This window comes from Salmo trutta, chromosome 12 (assembly GCF_901001165.1).
Source record: "Salmo trutta chromosome 12, fSalTru1.1, whole genome shotgun sequence".
NCBI lineage: Eukaryota > Metazoa > Chordata > Actinopteri > Salmoniformes > Salmonidae > Salmo > Salmo trutta.
Window position 1 is genome coordinate 51466565 of NC_042968.1, and position 20560 is coordinate 51487124.

The 20560-nt window shown below is 42.7% G+C and overlaps 1 protein-coding gene across 3 annotated transcripts; it reads right to left on the minus strand.

Annotated features, from left to right (window-relative positions):
- Positions 1 to 2705: 2705 nt before the first annotated feature.
- On the minus strand, positions 2706 to 16670 carry LOC115203762 (TBC1 domain family member 13). 3 transcript variants are annotated; one of them, XM_029768732.1, is made up of 13 exons: positions 15946 to 16670; positions 15516 to 15562; positions 13049 to 13122; positions 12920 to 12960; positions 9095 to 9156; positions 8274 to 8373; positions 8015 to 8097; positions 7600 to 7759; positions 6564 to 6774; positions 4744 to 4907; positions 4294 to 4454; positions 3986 to 4043; positions 2706 to 3874 (listed from the first exon to the last, which is right to left on the minus strand). In XM_029768732.1, the coding sequence occupies exons 1-13, from the start codon at positions 16060 to 16062 to the stop codon at positions 3809 to 3811; spliced, it is 1344 nt and encodes a 447-aa protein (XP_029624592.1). In that variant the 5' UTR covers positions 16063 to 16670; the 3' UTR covers positions 2706 to 3808. The 3 variants fall into 3 exon arrangements, with proteins under 3 accessions (XP_029624592.1, XP_029624595.1, XP_029624593.1); XM_029768735.1 differs by lacking the exon at positions 15946 to 16670 and adding an exon at positions 15652 to 15789; XM_029768733.1 differs by lacking the exon at positions 15946 to 16670 and having other exon boundaries at positions 15516 to 15789.
- Positions 16671 to 20560: the final 3890 nt, after the last annotated feature.

Sequence of the window (20560 nt, forward strand, 5' to 3'; positions counted from 1 at the left end):
TACCTAATTTCTGTACCCCACACATACAATTAATTGTAAGGCCCCTCAAATCAAGTAGTTAATTTCAAGCACACATTCAACCACAAAGACCGGAGAGGTTTTTCAATGCCTCGCAAAAATGGGCTCCAATTTATATAAAAAATCTAAATAAATAACCAGATGCTGAATTTCCTTTTAAGCATATTAAGCTTTGGATGGTGTATCAATACACCCAGTCACTACAACGATACAGGCGTCCTTCCTAGCTCAGTTGCCGGAGAGGAAGGAAACGGCTCAGGGATTTCACCATGAGGCCAATGGGGATTTTAAAACAGTTACAGAATGTAATGGCTGTGATCATAGAAAACGGAGGATGGATCAACAACATTGTATAGTTACTTCACAATACTAACCAAAATGACAGAGTGAAAAGAAGGAAGCCTGTACAGAATAAAAATATCCCAAAACATGTATCTTGTTTGCAACAAGGCACTTAAGTAATGCTGCAATAAATATGGCAAAGAAATGAACTTTTTGTTCTGAATACAAAGAGTAATGTTTGGGGAAAATCCAACACAACACTGAAAGCCACTCTCAGCAAAGGGGAAGCCAACTCCATATTAATACCCATGATTTTGGAATGAGATGTTCGACGACCAGGTGTCCACATACATTTGGTCATGTAGTGTAGTATCCCTTAGTACCTCACTTTAGTACAATAATGCTACATTGAATTATAGCTAGTCACAGACTGTTAATTTGTACAAATTCCTGCCTAGGGGATTTGTCAGTTGGAGGATACCATCTTAACAATGAAATAGCGTTAGAATGTATAGTGCCATCGGAAAGTATTCAGATCCCTTGACTTTTTCCACATCTTGTTACGTTACAGCCTTATTCTAAAATGGATTAAATAAAAATAAATCCTCAGCAATCTACACACAATACCCCATAATGACAAAGTCGAAAACTGGTTTTTAGAATTTTTTGCAAATTTATTACAAATAAAAAAACAAATACATTATTTACTTAAGTATTCAGCCACTTTGCTATGAGACTTGAAATCCTGTTTCTATTGATCATCCTTGAGCTGTTTCTACAACTTGATTGGAGTCCACCTGTGGTAAATTCAATTGATTGGATATGATTTGTAAAGGCACACACCTATATAACACTGTCCCACAGTTGACAGTGCACGTCAGAGCAAAAACCAAGCCATGAGGTCAAAGGAATTGTCCATAGAGCTCTGAGACAGGATTTTGTTGAGGCACTGATCTAGGGAAGGATACCAAAAAAATGTCTGCAGCATTGAAGGTCTCCAAGAACACAGCGACTTCCATCATTATTAAAACGGAAGAAATTTGACCACCAAGACTCTTCCTAGAGCTGTCCCCCCGGCCAAACTGAGCAATCATGGAGAAGGGACTTGGACAGGGAGATAACCAAGAACCCGATGGTCACTCTGGCAGAGCTCTAGAGTTCCTCTCTGGAGATGGGATAACCTTCCAAAAGGACAACCATCTCCACAGCACTCCACCAATCAGGCCTTTATGGTAGAGCGGCCAGACGGAAGCCACTCCTCAGTAAAAGGCACAACAGCCCACTTGGAGTTTACCAAAAGGCAACTAAAGACTCTCAGACCATGAGAAATAAGACTCTCTGGTCTGATGAAACCAAGATTGAACTCTTTGGCCTGAATGCCAAGCGTCACGTCTGGAGGAAACCTGGCACCATCTCTACGGTGAAGCATGATGGTGGCAGCATCATGCTGTGGGGATGTTTTTCAGCAGCAGGGACTGACTAGTCAGGATCGAGGCAAAGATGAACGGAGCAAAGTACAGAGAGATCCTTGATGAAAACCTGCTCCAGAGCGCTCAGGACCTCAGACTGGGCCGAAGGTTCACCTTCCAACAGGATAACGACCCTAATCACACAGCCAAGACAACGCAGGAGTGGCTTCGGGACAAGTCTCTGAATGTCTTTGAGTGGCCCAGCCAGAGCCCGGACTTGAACCCAATCGAACATCTCTGGAGAGACCTGAAAATAGCTATGCAGAAACGCTCCCCATCCAACCTGACAGAGCCTGAGAGGATCTGCAGAGAAGTGAGAAACTCCCCAAATACAAGTGTGCCAAGCTTGTAGCATCATACCCAAGACGACTCGAGGCTGTAATCGCTGCCAAAGGCGCTTCAACAAAGTACTGAAAAAAGGGTCTGAATAGTTATGTAAATGTGATTCAACAAATGCATTTGCAAACATTTCTAAAAACCTGTTTTTGCTTTGTCATTATGGGGTATTGTGTGTTGATTGAGGAGGAAAAAAACATCTAATCAATTTTAGAATAAGGCTGGAACGTAACAAAATGTGGATAAAGTTAAGGGGTCTGAATGCTTTCCGAATGTACTATAGACCGAAATGGATGGCAATACTTGGGAGTGCCAATAAAACTGAAACGCAAACAGTAAAAAGGTAACTGTTTTTTGAGCTGAATCATTCTCACAATAATGATTATCATTACAAAGCAAGCCATTCTCTGTGTACTTAACGAAGTATCACATTATTATGTAGGTCCTACAGTTTGAAAAGGTACATTTCAATTGTGTATTAACTTTGTGGTAACTGTTAGCGTTTTGAGATAAAAAAATAAATTATCAATAACACATTAAATGTTAGTGATTTTCAGTTGTCAACTGTAATCTGTCAATTCCATTATCTGAGTACAGAAATGTTATCGTAGCATTTTAATGTCATTAATTATACATATTTAGTTATTATTATCAATAATTTGTTCTCTAATTATCCAACAGTATGCAGAGCAAAATGTGTTATTCTTCACTTAACATGTCATTAATGTTCAATTTATTATGCTTTACATGTGAACCACTTTATTCTAATGCGACCAGAAATGACTAAAAATATATTAAGAAATTACTCAAAATATATTAAAAACTTGAATGCCCAATTGAAGGACTGTTTTGTTTGCAAAGTAATGCCCTTACAATAAAATAGACCATCATCATCATCACTGTATCAATTTCCCCCTAAGGCTAGATTTAAGACAATCAAGGGTAAATTTAGCGTTTCCTTCATGCCTGTTGCTTCATTAGCTTTTGGGCTAATGTATAAGCATGCACTTTGGGTTAGTGAGTAAGGTACAGGTTTCACACCCCATTCATTTGATACCAACATTTGCGAAACACATTAATATTGGAGATTCAAGAGAGGATACAACTGTCTGGTTTTAAACTGGCTAGACTGAGTTTAACCGAAAACAAACAGAGGACCTTCACGTTTCAATTGCCCATTACCAAAGGCATATGATCCTAGTAACAATCTATACTTATTTTTTGTTGTGGTTAGACTTTACACGGTAGTATTATATTTCGTCTTTCGTACGAGCTACACAATAAAAAAGAACCATATTCACATGTAAAAAAACAAAAAACGGAGAAAAAAAACAAACTTAGTTTTAAAATAACCTAGGAGTGTTATAATAGCACTGACAAACTTTATAATGACGCTGTTGTATGGGTAACTGGTTTCTCTGCTTCATATATGTAGATTGTCATTTTTTCAAGTGTTCAGTGCAAAAATAAATAGATTGAGCCCACACACCCTCTCTGAGAGAGTGGAAATACTGTCGGGCAGTGAGAGTGAGACAAAAAGTCAAAGTATTGAGTTTGGTTGCTTTGACCAACCGTGCACCACACCGGCACCAGGTGGCTTCCTCTCCCTTCCAGGGTGCAATGGGGCCTTGTTGTCACCTAGGGTTACCAGCTTCAATGGTGCATCCCCAAAATCCAGGAGAGGGAGATAGGGGGAGGGGTGGCTATGAGCCACCCTGAAGCTCCTTGGCCTTGGCCAGGATGGTGTGGACATCTGAGATGGGGTAGTCCTGAAGAAGAACATGGACAATCAGTCAAACGTCAAATAAAACCTTCTTAGTTGCCCAAGCATGACCTATATTGGCCCCACTATTTGGATAGATGCTTTTAGATGATCTTACCTGCAGCAGTCTCATGTTGACCGTGAAGTCTCCTGCCAGCAACTGATCTCGAATCAGTCTGAAACCACACAGGACAAGCATGCCAATCAGGACAGAAATAACAAACATAACACATTATACGGTAAGATGAAATTCCTATCCAAATCCATCCAAATTCAAGTCAATTCAGGAATTGCATTGCATTCCTAAAAAAAAAAAAAAATCAACAGACTTGGGGAATTGGGTATGGGGTCAATCTGGGGTTATGGACGCGGGTTTGTCCAGGGGGTAGTGGTTCATTGCTGGGCAGGCCAGAAGGGGGAACTCACACGAGCATGGCGCAGCAGACCAGGATGAGGAAGTCGAAGCGGTCCTGGTCGGAGAAGAGCGTGTCCCAGATGCGGATGACGTCGGGCAGGAGGAACTCCTGGGACAGCAGCAGGGTTAGCCAGCGGAAGGTGAAGTACTGCGGCTTGATGTTCTGCTCCTGCTGTTAGAGAGAAGGAAAGAGGTTGAAAAATTTAACTAGCCTCCATCATTACTACAAACAAAACATTAGCCCACTAAATGAAGTCATTTAACTAAATCCAACACACTTTTTGTAATTACATGAAAATAAATAAATAAATGTGTGCACCTGTCACCTTTTGCAAAATCTACCCCCCTCCCCTATCCATACGAACTTGTATCCTTTCAGAGCCGTGAAGGGCAGTCAACAAGGGCCTAGGGAAAGGGCCAAGGGATGGTTTTGGGACTAGGCCCAGGAGGCCTTTGCTCACCAGTTTCATATAGAGGTCCATGTCCTTCTCTTTGAGCATGGAGTAGACGCTCTCCATCTTGTAGGTGATGCCGCACTGCGAGTCGTCCAGGCTCTTGATGAACATGTCCCGGTTCTCTGACATCAGGTTGGTGAAACAGAAGAAGGTGTCTGCCTCGGCGTGCTCTGATTGGTTGGACAGGCAAATCAATCAGTCGATCAATCATGCCCTACCTAGTGGCAATTGTTTCTGTCTGTTCAACGACTGCCAGTCAATCAAATATATTATAGACAGTCACCATGTTTCCATCAACAGTTTTTATGCAAGTAAAGTCATACCATATAAAAACAAATCAAGACAGCTGTGATGGAAATAGGAAGTGTCGGTACAATTTAAAAAATGTCAGGCCTCCTGAGTGGCATAGTGGTCTAAGGCACTGCATCGCAGTGCTAGCTGTGCCATTAGAGATCCTGGTTCGAGTCCAGGCTCTCTCACAGCCGGCCGCGACCGGGAGACCCATGGGGCGGTGCACAATTGGCCCAGTGTCGTCCGGGTTAGGGGAGGGTTTGGCAGGCAGGGATGTTTTTGTTCCATCATGCACTAGCAACTCCTGTGGCGGGCCGGGCGCAATGCACGCTGACACGGTCGCCAGGTGTACGGTGTTTCTTACGACACATTGGTGCGGCTGGCTTCCGGGTTAAGCAGGCGTTGTGTCAAGAAGCAGTGCGACTTGGCTGGGTTTCAGAGGACGCACGGCTCTCAACCTTCGCCTCTCCCAAGTCCGTATGGGAGTTGTAGCGATGGGACAAGACTGTAACTACCAATTAGATACCACGAAATTGGGGAGAAAAAGGGATAAAAAATGTATAAAAAATAAATAAATAAAAGGCGCCAGATAATTTGTTCGTTCGACATTGTGGGATCTTTTTGTGTCTGTAAAATGAATTATGCGACAAATTGGGGTGAAAATGATTTCTTGTGCAATTGTTGATAGAATAACTATCATGTCGAGGTAGATTTGCAGTCACGCGATGCTAAGTTGTGTGGTGGTCCGACTACGACTTGAAAAAGCATTCAGTTTATAAGGCTACAGATGAACTAGTTATGATGAACTTCATAGGGTGGTGAAAGTACACAGTGATGAGCTTGATGCTCATTTCCAATAAATATCCTGGGTCTTAATTTGTATGTTAGTGACATGATGATCAGTGATTAGCATCCAATTAAGAAATAAGAATGATGTTGATCTTATCCATCTCATCATACAACCTAACCTGTCCACTTTATCGGTGAACTGTTGTCTAGAGAGAAGACTCGGCAAGTTTGCCATTTATTTGCCAACAATTTGTGACAAAACCATAGATAGAGTGGAAACTGCAATGGAAACACACCGATTTTTGTTTTTTCTCGTTGCATTAGAACTTTAGAGCAAAAGGGGTTTTTATGTGCATTACGTCATCACACATAGCCTTTTTAATAATATTTGCATGAAAATCTGTCGCAAATTGGACTGAAATCTAGCTAGTAAAATACTTCTTTAGAGGTGGCACAATAAAAATCTGAAGATGAGATGGAAGCATATGAAATGTTGGCCATCCCTCATTTGTCCTGTAATGCTGACTCAGCTTGATCCATTCCATCACAGAACATTAGCCTTCTGATGCAGAATACAGTGGAATGGGACTAAAAGAAGGAAGTAGCAGCAGGCAGCAGCAGATTGGGCTGATGTTTGCGTTTAATACAATAGGAATTTATTTGTCCATCTGCACTAGTGACGAAAATGTGTCTTCTGCTATGCTCCCAAAATACACACGCACGCACACATCCCCTCCTGCACCCACCTTTCCACTCGTTGTTGGGGTCGGTGGCAAAGGTGTAGTAGATAGGGCCCACCACCTCGTTCATGCCCTGCACGTAGGCGATGCCCGGGTTGAGCTTGGCGTAGATGAACAGGATTCGCTCCACCACCTCCCAGTGGGCCTCGCAGCCGCTGGGCAGCACCTCGTACTCGTTGGACGGGTACAGGTTAAGGGCCTTGCCCGGGGAGCTCACCTGGAGATGGGGAGCGGAAGACAGAGGAAAGAATTAGGACCGGATGAGAAACAAGTCCTAGTTCTGAAAGGATTGGATTAGGTATACACAATATGGCCAAATTTCTACCACGCCTTTCAGAGGGTAACCTAACGTAGCATGAGTAAAATAAAAGCCTGAAACTATATCCCCTACATACTGGTCTTGACGAGAAAAAAAAACTGCTGGGGGAGGTTCTCTTCTGCACTGTTCAACCAATCCAGTAAATGTAGAAGAGGAGTTAAGATGGAGTGTCGCGGATGTCACGTCACAGGCTCATTCCATTTCCCCTGAAAACCGGAATATCCGGATGTTGGGGACTCAGCAGAGGCTAATCAGAGGGCAACATGGATCTACTACCATATTGCTTAGAATGACAAAACAGATTTAAGCCACTCTTGAGAGTTCTTAAAGCAGTTGAAGCATTACAGCTCTCGGCCATAGAAGACCATTGGAGGGGCATCGAGTCAATTGTTATGGGATGGAAATGGGCACAAACTGAAAACACCCATAAGTAAAATAAGGTTATCGACCCATCATCGTCAAGCCAATACACTCACCTGGACCTTACAGTACACACGCACCACCGCGTGCACATCATGAATGCATTGCTTAAAGCAGGAGAGGGGGATTGAACATAACACAGGGTGGTAGAGTCAGCCCATCTGAATAGTGTTTCCCCTAGCATTATCGAAACAAGGTCACCCTGCTGCCTCCGGAAGTGGAGGCATTAACATTGACAGACCAATATGTCTGTTCATACACATAAAAAACAAAAACGTACACGACTCTCCCCCCCTCACTCACATTGGTGACCCCGCTGCGGTTGCGGTCCACAGTTTGGGCCTTGAGGGTAGTCTGTTCAACACGGCGCCTGAGTGTCTCGTAGTCGTTCTGGGGATCCAGGATCAGCTGGCAGGGGTAGTCTGTGGGCCGCTGGAAGAACGCCATGTCGGGGTACAAGCGCCTGCCGTCATGAAATACACTAGTTAGTGTATTCCTATGTGGAACATAAGGCTTCCACGAGAGAGCCACTGCTTCCAATCTTCTGCCTTTTTGGAGATGGTATTACATGACTGGGTACTGGAATACATTAATAGACTTTAATCATCAGTCAAGTTGCTCGCCCCTGCTCTAAAGGATGAGTGACTTAAAATACATGGAGATGCACTTCAGTCAGCCAAAGAAGTACCTAGCTTGTTGCCCAGGCAGTCAGACCTACCGGACATCTTTATCAATCTGTAGCAGCACCTCGTTGTCTCTGAAGTAGTTGTTCCACTTGCTGTCTGGGTTGGGGTTGAGAGGCTGAGAGAGCGAGAAAGACAGAAAGAGGGCATGAAAATGAATATATGGGAGACTGATCTGTGAAATCTGTGAAAAATCATATATGCATTAGCTCAGACAGTCCAGCAGTGTGTATTAGAGTAAGAAATTTTAATATTTTGAGGGCAAAAAATAGGGAGAGGAGAGGGGAAACTCACGTGGTCCTCCATAGTCACGTCCTCTCTGGAGAGGCCCAGGTTGGCCTTAGCGATGCCTGGTTGGATGATCATCTCCTTTAGGAACTGGGAATACACCTCCCTGTGGGCCACAAATAAATACGATAATCTCTATGTCTGTGGGTAACCGCAAGAGCCCGGACCATCGGAGGTCTGAAACGCCTAGTAGTTTCCTTTAAGGAGCTCAATTTGACTTGATTTTGACTTAGAGGGAAAAGTCCTCAAAGATACAGCCATGATATCATGGAGATACCAACATATTTCTTATACTGACCCAATTCTCTCTGGTTTACATGAATTGACTAGGGGCTAGGCATTGTTTCTTGACAGGGCCAGTAAAGGTACTTCAGGCAGGATCAACCAAACACTTGAAGTATTTTATGTATTTGAATAATGTGAGGAGAGAGCCAATAGAAGCAGCAGACAAGCATGACTTATCACCATCGCTGTTTCCCAGGCCGAGCAGACCTGATATAGCTGTCCGGTGCTGGGTGTTGTGTTTTAGTGTGAGATTTTAATGGGTCAGGTTCCATTATGACTCAGCTGTTTGTCTAGAAACACTTGGTAAAATCTGAAGGATTCAAAAGTAAACTCCAGTGGGACAGGAGGGATATACTTGACTAAGAACTGGTTAGTTACCAAGGTATAATTCAGGCATAGATGGAAGGACACATGCAGTGGCTAAGTCTTGAGCAGTAGATGTTTTCATGCACTTTATACACTGAGAGTACATAACATGTCCATTCATCTCCTCCTGTTGATAAAGAATTGATGTCCACCAGCACTGTTGGAGACATTTTTACCTCTGCTTTTTGAGGAAGGAGTCCCATATCATCTGGTCCAAAGGCAGGTAATTGAGCAGGACCTGGAAACATTGAAGCAAGTCATCAGAAATAAGAATCCCAACCATTCACAGATAAGATTAGAACAACAGGCTTAAACTATTACTAAAACTAAGGCTAATGCTACATACTGTAGATCACGTGTCAAACAAAAGGCCTGCAGGCTGAATCCGGCCGTGACACATTTCCATCCTGCCCGCGCAATTTTTTTGGTTGTCAATTCATTTTGGCCCACCTCCATACCACCCCCGATGCACTGCATTGCGAACGTGCTGCACGCCAAAGGCAGTGCATTGCCACAGACACATTCCTCCTCCCAGATCCACACACAAGCCAGTGCGCTGCATCATATCATCGCTAATGGCACTGACCAAAAAAAGTTATAAAATAAAGCATTCACACATGGGTACACCTTACTACTAAAGGACAATAGGACACACACACACCCACGTGTGTAAATGAGTCAACAGTTGAGTCAACAGTTGACAGAAAATTACAGCCTGATGCACTCGCATCTGTGAATTCAATGTCAATTGAGCTACTTTTGTGTGTCCCGTTTACAGCGGGCAGCGGAGAGAAAATGTACATAAACTGTACATACACATGCCACAGTCCTAGGCTACTAAAATGTTGCAGTCTGGCTTCGGTTTTTAAAGCTTGACAATGAATATCCAGAAAACTAAACTTGCAACAAAACACCATGCAAGGAGAGACATGTAGGCCTATTACAGCAACATTTGAACAGTAGCCTATACTCAATTACAAGTTGTCAATGTGCAGGTGTAGAGGTTAGTTAACGTAATTTGTACATGTAGGTAGGGGTGAAGTGACTATGCATAGATAATAAACAGTGAGTAGCAGCAGTGTAAAAACAAATGGAGGGGGATGGTGTCAATGTAAATAGTCTGGGTGGCCATCTGATTAATTGTTCAGCAGTCGTATGGCTTGGGGGTTGAAGCTGTTAAGGAGCCTTTTGGTCCTAGACTTGGCGCGCCGGTACCGCTTGCTGTGCGGAAGCAGAGAGAACAGTCTATAACTTGGTTGACTAACATTTGACAATTTTTTGGACCTTCCTCTGACACCGCCTAGTATAGAGTCCCTGGATGGCAGGAAGCTTGGCCCCAGTGATGTACTGGGCCGTAGACACAACCCTCTGTACTGCCTTCCGGTCAAATGCTGATCAGTTGCCATACCAGGCGGAAATACAACCGGTCAGGATGCTTTCGATGGAGCAGCTGGAGAACTTTGAGGATCTGGGGACCATTGCCAAATCTTTTCAGTCTCCTGAGGGGGAAAAGGTGTTGTCGTGCCCTCTTCACAACTGTCTTGGTGTGTTTGGACCATGATAGTTTGTTGGTGATGTGGAATCCAAAGAACTTGAAACTCTCGACCCGTTCCACTTGAGTCCTGTCGATGTTAATGGTGGCCTGTAGGGCCCTCCTTTTCTTATAGTCCACAATCAGCTCCATTGTCTTGCTCACATTGAGAGAGCGGTTGTTGTCTCCGGCCTCCTCCCTGTAGGCTGTCTCATCGTTGTTGGTGATCTGGCCTATGACTGTTATGTCATCAGCAAACTTAATGATTCGAATTTGGCCACACAGTCGTGGGTGAACAGGGAGTACAGGTGGGGACTAAGCACGCACCCGAGGGGCCCCAGTGTTGAGGATCAGCGTGGCAGATGTGTTGTTGCCTACCCTTACCACCTGGGGGCGGCGCGTCAGGAAGTCCAGGATCCAGTTGCAGAGGGAAGTGTTTAGTCCCAGGGTCCTTAGCATAGTGATGAGCTTTTTGGGCACTATGGTGTTGAACGCTGAGCTGTAGTCAACTAACAGCATTCTCACATAGGTGTTCCTTTTGTCCAGGTGGGAAAGGGCAGTGTGGAGTGCAATTGAGACATCTGTGGATCTGTTGGGGTGGTATGCGAATTGGAGTGGGTCTAGGGTTTCTGGCATGATGGTGTTGATATGGGCCATGACAAGATTGATAAGCTCTAGACCACACTATCTACCAAGAGAGTTCATGTCTATATTATTCGTAGCCATCTATTTACCACCACAAACCACTTCTGGATGATCTTTTTCTTGTTTGCTTATGGCCTTATACAGCTCGTTGAGTGCGGTCTTAGTGCCAGCATCGGTTTGTGGTGGCAAATAGATAGCTACAAATAATATAGACTGTCTTGGTAGATAGTGTGGTCTAGAGCTTATCATGAGGTATTCTACCTCAGGCGAGCAATACCTCTAGACTTCTTTTAATATTAGACATTGGGCACCACCAGCAATTACTGACAAATAGACACACACCCGGTATTTACATCTTTTCTTCACACGAATGATGGGGATTTGGGCCTTGTCTTGACAAAGCAGTATATCCTTCGTGTCAGAAATCTTCATCCAGTTTGAGGTGAGTAATCGCTGTTCTGATGCCCAGAAGCTCTTTTCGGTCATAAGAGACGGTAGCAGCAACATTATGTACAAAATGAGTTACAAGAAATTGGAAAAACAAACAAAATAGCACAGTTTGTTAGGACCCTGTAAAACGGCAGCCATCCCCTCCGGCGCCATTATCATCTACAAATTGAGCTCAGGTGCATCCTGTTTCCATTGATCATCCTTAAAATGTTTCTACAACTCGGAGTCCTGTGGTAAATCCAATTGATTGGACATGACTTGGAAAGGCACACACCTGTCTATATAAAGCCGCAGTTTACAGTGCATGTCAGAGTAAAAACCAAGCCATGAGGTCAAAGGAATTGTCCGTAGAGCTCTGAGACAGGATTGTGTCGAGGCATAGATCTGGGGAAGGGTACCAACATTTTTCTGCAGCATTGAAGGTCCCCAAAACACAGTGGCCTCCATCATTCTTAAACGGAAGAAGTTTGGAATCAAAAAGACTCTTCCTAGAGCTGGCCGCCCGGGCAAACTGAGGGGAGAAGTGCCTTGGTCAGGGAGGTGACCAAGAACCCAATGGTCACTCTGACAGAGGTCCAAAGTTCCTCTGTGGAGATGGGAGAACCTTCCAAAAGGGCAATCTTCTCTGCAGTACTCCACTAATCAAGCCTTTATGGTAGAGTGACCAGACGAAAGCCACTCCTCAGTGAAAGGCACATGACAGCCTGCTTGGAGTTGCCAAAAGGCACCTAAAGGACTCTCAGACCATGAGAATTAAGATTATTTGGTCTAATGAAACCAAGATTGAACTTTTGGGGCTGAATGCTAAGCGTCACGTCTGGAAGAAACCTGGCACCATCCCTACGGTGAAGCATGGTGGTGGCAGCATCCTGCTGTGGGGATGTTTTTCAGCGGCAGGGACTGCAAAGTACAGAGAGAGATCCTTGATGAATACTTGCTCCAGAGTGTTCAGGATCTCAGACTGGGGCGAAGGTTCACCTTCCAACAGCACAACGACCCCAAGCCCACAGCCAAGATAACAAACAAGTAGCTTCGGGACAAGTTTCTGCATGTCCTTGAGTGACCCAGCCAGAACCAGGAGAAACTCCCCAAATTCAGGTGTGTCAAGCTTGTAGCATCTTACCCAAGTAGACTCAAGGCTGTAATCACTTCCAAAGGTGCTTCAATAAAGTACAGAGTAAAGGGTCTGAATACGTATGTAAATTTGATATCAGTTTTTTTTGCTTTGTCATTATGGGGTATTGTGTGTAGATTGATGAAAAATTATTTAATCAATTTTAGAGTAAGGCTGTAGCGTAACAAAATGTGAAAAAAGTCAAGGGGTCTGAATACTTTCCGAATGCACTCTGTCTATTAAAAGACTGGAGCAACTCACTTTCCAGCAAAGTGCACGGATGCCTCCTTCAAACGGGATACCTGGAGAGAGATAGGAAACATGAAAATGTGTTAATAAAATATGTAAAAATACATTTTTTTTTATGGTGAAAGCAAAGTTCTTGCTTACCGCTGAAGCAAAGTTCCCGAAGCACCTTTAAGTCAAGCTTCTCTTCACTCAAGGCCACCTTGAAATCCTGGATCCTTCATTTGCACAAGAAAGGGAAAAATAACATCTCAAAGTAGGTTTTGTTGTAAGAGGCATATTGTTTGTTGCATTCATGGTAGATCATAAAATAATGCCTCCCATCAAGAAAGAGGAAGGTAACATTCCTATAATGCCTCATTCAGATTATTACACATGCAGCAGACAGACATAAACAATATAGGACTGTATGTTCTGAGTGGGTAGACTAATATGTTTACTGTGACATCCACAAATAAAGGAGGAGGAAAGGATCCAAAAGATTGCAAAACACATTATTTTGTGTCACAATCTACAAAGGGCTGCACAGTTCCATTTGTTTACCTTGTGCATTGACTGTGTGTGTGTGTGTGTGTGTGTGTGTGTGTGTGTGTGTGTGTGTGTGTGTGTGTGTGTGGGATCAAATCATGTGCCCAGAAAAGGAGGGGGGTGACCAAAATACCCTCCCCCTAACTTGGTACCTATAGCCATAGACCCCTATAGCAACACCGTTAAGTAGTTCAACTTCCACCCTAGACAACTGCTAAGTATACGGTCTTTGACATTCTGATTTACCAACACAACCTGCTCCAACTGTTCTTATGGTACAACATAACATATTCAATGGAGGGACTTGGTCAAAGTGCCAATTTATTGTTTTTTGACACTGTTGAATTACTCATTCAAACTGGAGTACTGCCACTAGCCTATTCACTGAAACATCCTTCTTTCAGCTGGACTGCATGGAGACAATGACACCTATGTGCTCCCATGATCAATGCAGGCTGTCCTGCTGTTATGATCAGCTGAAGATCCAGCCAAATAACAGGACCCATTGATGTGGTGGTTAGGCTACATTACCACTACCAGGAAAAGAAGTATTGATTCTCCCAGAGGAACTCAAAATAGATCGGGTGGCCTGATTGTGAATGATTTAGCCCAAAAAACTCAAAGGCCTAGTCTATACAGCAGACCGTAGGTTATAGGTCTTATAGAAAGAAGTGTGTGTAGAACTGACAGGATTGGCTATTCAGCGATTCAACATCAGAGAGTTGTGTCCATTCTTCATACACCATATCTGTGATATTCAGATTTTGTTCTAATCTACTGAACAGAACCAACCTACTGAACAGAACCAAATATAAAGTTATTTGATTTCAATCTAGTATGCCTTTCTCCTGTAATAGCAATTTCTCTTTCCTATTCTCTTTCCTTGACTTCACCGGCAGCTACATCCTGTTTGATCAGCAAAGTTACTCGGCTTGGGGCAATTCAACGGGAAAACAGTTCATCTGTTTTTTATCAAACACCAGCGCTCACGAGACACCAGCCCTGACCTCAGATCATTAACGAACACCAGGCAAAAGTGCTTTGCTGTCACAGTTAAACCATAACTTTGATTGCCCTTCATAACATTGGATCCACTCTTTTCCCGGAACAAGAAAGTCCAGAAGCATGAGTGAATAGTAGCCTAAACGCCAGGAAAGCTTTATAATGAATAACCTTCAGCTTCTTGCAACAAAATTTCAGCCATCAAAGAAAATAGGTTACTGTAGTAGGCATTTGAACCGTTTTATTTACAAAGAGTCTGCATTTTCTTGGCTACTGTTTGATACACTCCCGCTATTTGGCAGTAAATATATTTAATACAAGTGAATTAGTGCGTCCTGCTTTGAACTGCCCTTGTCTCGCAAGAATTTAAAAGGTTGTCCTGTTAGTATGCCCATTGCATAGGCCAAATGTTATGCAATAGGCTATATAGCAACATTGCATCTTGAGTAGACTAGTTTGTACTTCTCCCTGTATTTGGGGCTTATAATTAACATGAAGTCAAATACAATACACAAGTTTGACTGTCTCGTTTAAAAGGGTCTCAAGTTTGTTTTGATAATTTCATCAGTGGAGAATGTGTGCATGATGTTAGCAACCTTGCTTAGTTGCATAATTGTATTTAAGGAATTAGGTAGGTAGCACCAGTTCTGCATTCTCTTAGTCCTTCCTAATGTTTGCCACTACATCGTTCATTAAAACCTAGAATGAAATGCTCCTTTAGGGGGTGGACTGCTTGAGCCTATGAATGAGCTAGCTAGCTAGAGCAGATAACTAGGAAAAATGTTTTCCATTCAGGCGGATTGGAATTTAAAAACATTGTCTGCAGTGTAGTACAGTACAATGAATCTGACATTTTCATCGATGTTGTTAGCAGATGATTTCCCATTTCCTCGAGACAACGCAACCGGCAGAGTTAGCTAGTTAACGTCAGCCTACAGGGCTTTCAGAGTCCACTACGTCATAATCCACGATCAGGAACGCATCACATGAGATTTACGATTGACAAACATAGCTATATCACATTTAATCGAATGTGTTATTATGGCCTACTTTCCATTTATAAATCAAATATGCATCTCACCTGATTCTGTAAGAACGAGACATGTTGGACGAATCCAAAAGCAAGACCTGTGTGCCACAAGAAAAATACTCCGATGGTGAAACATCCGCAACGACACTTGGGAAAGATTACTTTGCTGTTTGTTTTCAGATCTCACCTGCCTGTATTTCTCTTGAAATCAACCTTATAAAAGTTTGACTGAAAATATGAACATTAATATTTGAAAACCACTATTTCTGACTGTTCTCTCACTGTAAACTACATCAGCATTTGGCAGTGTGGGATGATTTTAGCTCTTAAGAACGCAAGGGGGCTGGCTCCATGTGAACTACAATCCCGACGCTCTGTTTTAACGTTTAAAACGTTAATAATCCTCGCTTGCGATACGGTTTTGGAACATAACTGTCATACCAGCGAGAGAAAAAAAATCAAATACAAAAGATACACTTACTGTACGCAGTTTAGCAAAGTTGCACCCAGGCTGTTTTTCAATTGGACCATTCCACATTTTCGGTCGGAAGTATGAGTTACTCAAAACACAACCTGTTGCAACTTCGCTAAACTGCATATAGCGTGCAGAAAAGGGCTAGAGAGGCCCAAATATATAAAAGTACTCATAATGTCTCTTATGCAGAGGCTGCAAGGCAGATTGGTGAACTATTAGGCAGAATGATGGAGATAATAGGGTTACTCCTGGAATAAGTGGAATAATAGGGTTACTCCTGGAATAAGTAGGAAATGCTGCTTATGTTGGGCCAGACACAGATACGAGACCTGTTCAGAAATCCTGCTGGAGATAATAGGGTTACTCCTGGAATAAGTAGGAAATGTTGCTTAGACCACATCTTGATTTTATTATTTCTGGTTATTGTTCAATAAGATGTGAAAGATCAATAGGACAGGGCGGTTCGTGTGCTATGTTCATAAAGGAAGGTATTGTATATTATGATATAACTGTCCCATCTGAATATGTGATGGTGGAAATCTACAGTGCAGGTGGTAATATTAAGTTACACAATTTGTACAACCCTCGTCGTCAACTATCATTAACGATGTTTGATGAAATATCAGGAGAATTGGGCTCTAGAGAGATATGGTGCAGCGACTTTAATGCACATAGTAGTTTATGGGGAAGCACACATACAGATGCTAATAGTACTATTGTGGAAGATATGATGGAAACAAGCTTTAGTATGTCTTAACAATGGATGTTGTACAAGAGTTGATGTTGTTAGAAGGGTTACGTCCTGCCTGGACTTCACACTGGCTTCTAACTCTATTGCATGTGTGAATGGAATGTAATGAATGATTCTACTGTTGGAAGTGATCATTTCCCGATTTCATGTACCAGGAACTTTGATGTTACTATTCCAGATAGGGTACCATTCAGAAGAAAAGTTTGGTGATCATTGCTTAAAGTCTGTTGGAGAGTTGTCTTTAGAGAGGCCGGTTGATATATGTGCTTCCTCTGTGACCTCTCTGATTTTGAGTGCTGCGAATGTATACGTACCAGTGAATGAAGTGCATGAGAAAAGGAAGGTGGTTCCATGGCGGACTGAAGAGTGCACTGCAGCTATTCAATAAAGAAATAGGGCTTACAGAGTGTTGCGTAGAAATATAACTCCTGAGAATCTACTTGATTTCCAAAGGAAGAGAGCTTTAATACGTAGGGTCATTAAGTCTGTCAAGAGAAATGCATGGGGACAGTTCTGCTCTGCAATAGGCAGGTGTATTGAGCTGTCGGATGTATGGTTTATGTTGAAGAAGATGACTGGAAGAAGCAAGTTCACTTGAATTCCAGTTTTGGTTGTGGGTCAAAAAATGGCCGTAACTGATAAAGAAAAAGCTGACTTGTTGGGGAAGACATTTGCTAGGGTACATAGTGGGGTTACTTTGGATGAAGTATATAAGCAACGCAGGTGTGAGATTTTAAATGCTCACGTTAATGTGTATAAGAAAAGGGACACTGTTGACTCTTCTTTAGATTCTGTCTTTACCATACATGAGATGTGTTCATCCTTAATAGGCTGTGGATCTATAGAGCCCCAGGTCATGGTCAGTTGTGCTATGCAATGTTTAAGCATCTACCTGATGAGGTCATACATGTTCTCCTGGGATTATTTAATACGAGTTGGAGTGAGGGGGTTATACCTTCTGGTTGGAAACGTGCAGTAATATTACCTTTTGTAAAGCCTGGTAAGGACCTTTCATGTGTTGATAGTTATAGACCAATAGCACTGACCTCTAACTTGTGTAAACTGATAGAAAAGATGATAGTCAATAGATTGTAATATTTCCTGGAACATAGAGGTTTATTGATTCAATGGCAAAGGCTATTCCGTAAAGGTAGATCTACTTTGGATGCATTTGTAAAGGTGAGTAATGATGTTGAAAAACTCTGATAATAAAATAAGTAATGGCTACTGTCTTTTTTGACATTGAAAAGGCTTCTGACACTATGTGGAGAGAAGGTCTACTGATTAAGATGAAAGACTTGGTATTGGTGGGAGATTATATAACTGAGTTTTGGCCTTATTTAATCGCTCTTTTCGAGTTAAAATAGGATCCATTTTATCTGATGCCTATGGAGTTGACAATAGTATTCCTCAAGGCAGTGCTATCAGTCCTATTATGATTAACGATGTGTATATGCTGATGATGGAGCTATTTGGAAGAGGGGAAGGAATGTCTCTCGTGATCAAATCTATTCAACAAGCTATAGTGGATGTTGAAAGATGGTCGATTGTTGTATGTTCTTCTCAAAGAAGAAAGTTGCTGATAATATACAGTTGTTTCTATATGGACAGCCTATGGGGAGGGTTTCTAAGTACAAATATTTGGGTCTATGGTTCAGTGAGCGATACACATGGAAAGATCATGTCATAAATGTTGAAACAAAGTGTAAGAAGGTGATGAATCTTATGCGCTCGGTCTCTGGTTATGAATGGGGTGCTGACAGACAATCGTTGATGGATATTTATAGAGCTCTGATAAGGACGACAATTGATTACGGGTATATATTTTATGGAACAGCGGCAAAGACTTGTCTTCAGAAGCTGGACAGAATCCAGTATATATCTTTAAGGACATGTATTGGTGCATTTAAATCAACATCTGGAGTTAGGTGAGATGCCTTTGGATATACGGCGTAAAAAAATGTCAGCTTATTGGGTTAGGTTGAAAGGCTATGAGGTTGAGCATCCCACTGCTACTGTTCTAGATGACTATTGAGAATATACTACTAGACAAGGCAGTGGTTTTGGTTGGACAGTTGGAAAGCTTGCTGAAGAGAGTGGTTTGAAGGAGTTGGAGGTTGGCCCAGATAGTGGGCGCACAGGAGCAGGCATTTACGTTCCTGAATTTGATGTTTGCGATAATAGTTGTCCTCCAGTGGGTGGAGGACGTACAATCTGTTAGAATTATAGTATGCTCAGATTCTCTGTCTGTATTAAATAGTTTATAATCTAGTAAATCTAATAGGAGTGACCTACTATTAGAGGTATTAATGTTATTATGGAGAATTGAGAGAATGGGTGTAGTAGTGAGATTCTGCAGGGTCCCAGCACATTCGGGTGTGGAAGGGAATGAAATTGTAGACCAATTAACCAAAAGAGCTTTGAAACGAGATATAATTGATATTAATGTTTCACTGGGTAGAGGTGAGGCTAAATGTAAGATCAGAGCCATTTTGATAGATGTGTGGCAGAAGAGATGGGACTCTGAGCCCAAGGGCCGGCATTTATATGCCCTCCAAATAAAGGTCGGTGGACCAAGATTCAAAAGTCAAATTTTGGAGGAAGAGGTGGTGTTTGTTCGATTGCGCTTAGGACATTGTACGTTGAACCCGTTATTACATCTGGTTGGCAAGTATGTGAATGCTTTGTGTCTGGATAATATGGTTGATGAAACGGTAGAGCATGTGTTGTTATATTGTTGTAAGTATGTTGAAGAGAGGTAAAGATTGAAGTGTAGGGTCATTGAAGTGGGACGGGGTTGGGGGCGTTTGGAAGGGATTTGGGGATGGGGAGGGCCTATTAGAGGGCCTATAAGTTAGTTGGGCTCTTTTTGTTGAGTTGGGTAGGAGGATTTAGAAATGTTGTAAACCGTGATTGACCATACACTTCAGCACAGTAGGTGGCGGCATACACCTTTAACGTTGGTTTGCGGACCGCCATTATATCATAGAAGAAGAAGAAACTGCATAAAGTTTGTAAGTGTATCTTTTTTTGTATTTGAAAAATATTTTATCCTTCATATGAAAGTTATGTTCCAAACCATTACAAAACTGTATACCATGCAAGGCATATTTGCGTTTGGACAGAGCATTTGGGCAGTGTTGAAGTGTCACGGCAAACCTATATCCATCCTGCCCTGCCTTTCTAAAGTCTTCAAAAGCCAAGTGAACAAACAGATCACCGACCATCTCGAATCCCACCGTACCTTCTCCGCTATGCAATCCGGTTTCCGAGCTGGTCACGGGTGCACCTCAGCCACGCTCAAGGTCCTAAATGATATCATAACCACCATCGATAAAAAACAGTACTGTGCAGCTGTATTCATCGACGTGGCCAAGGCTTTCGACTCTGTCAATCACCGTATTCTTATCGGCAGACTCACCAGCCTTGGTTCCTCTAATGACTGCCTCGCCTGGTTCACTAACTACTTCTCAGACAGAGTTCAGTGTGTCAAATCGGAGGGCCTGTTGTCCGGACCTCTGGCAGTCTCTATGGGGGTGCCACAGGGTTCAATTCTCGGGCAGACTCTTTTCTCTGTATATATCAATGATGTCGCTCTTGCTGCAGGTGATTCTTTGATCCACCTCTACGCAGACAACACCATTCTGTATACATCTGGCCCTTCTTTGGACACTGTGTTACCAAACCTCCAAACGAGCTTCAATGCCATACAACACTCCTTCCGTGGCCTCCAACTGCTCTTAAACGCTAGTAAAACTAAATGCTTGCTCTTCAACCAATCACTGCCCGCGGCCGACCGCCCGCCTAGCATCACTACTCTGGATGGTTCTGACTTAGAATATGTGGATAACTCTAAATACCTAGGTTTCT

Coding starts and splice junctions, on each gene's coding strand:
- LOC115203762 (XM_029768732.1), bottom strand. CDS start 16,062: ATGCAGTTTAGCGAAGTTGCAACAGGTTGTGTTTTGAGTAACTCATAC. Junction 15,563..15,945: donor ACTTTGCTAAACTGCGTACA/GTAAGTGTATCT, acceptor TGTGGCACACAG/GTCTTGCTTTTGGATTCGTC. Junction 4,908..6,563: donor CCCCAACAACGAGTGGAAAG/GTGGGTGCAGGA, acceptor CCAACCAATCAG/AGCACGCCGAGGCAGACACC.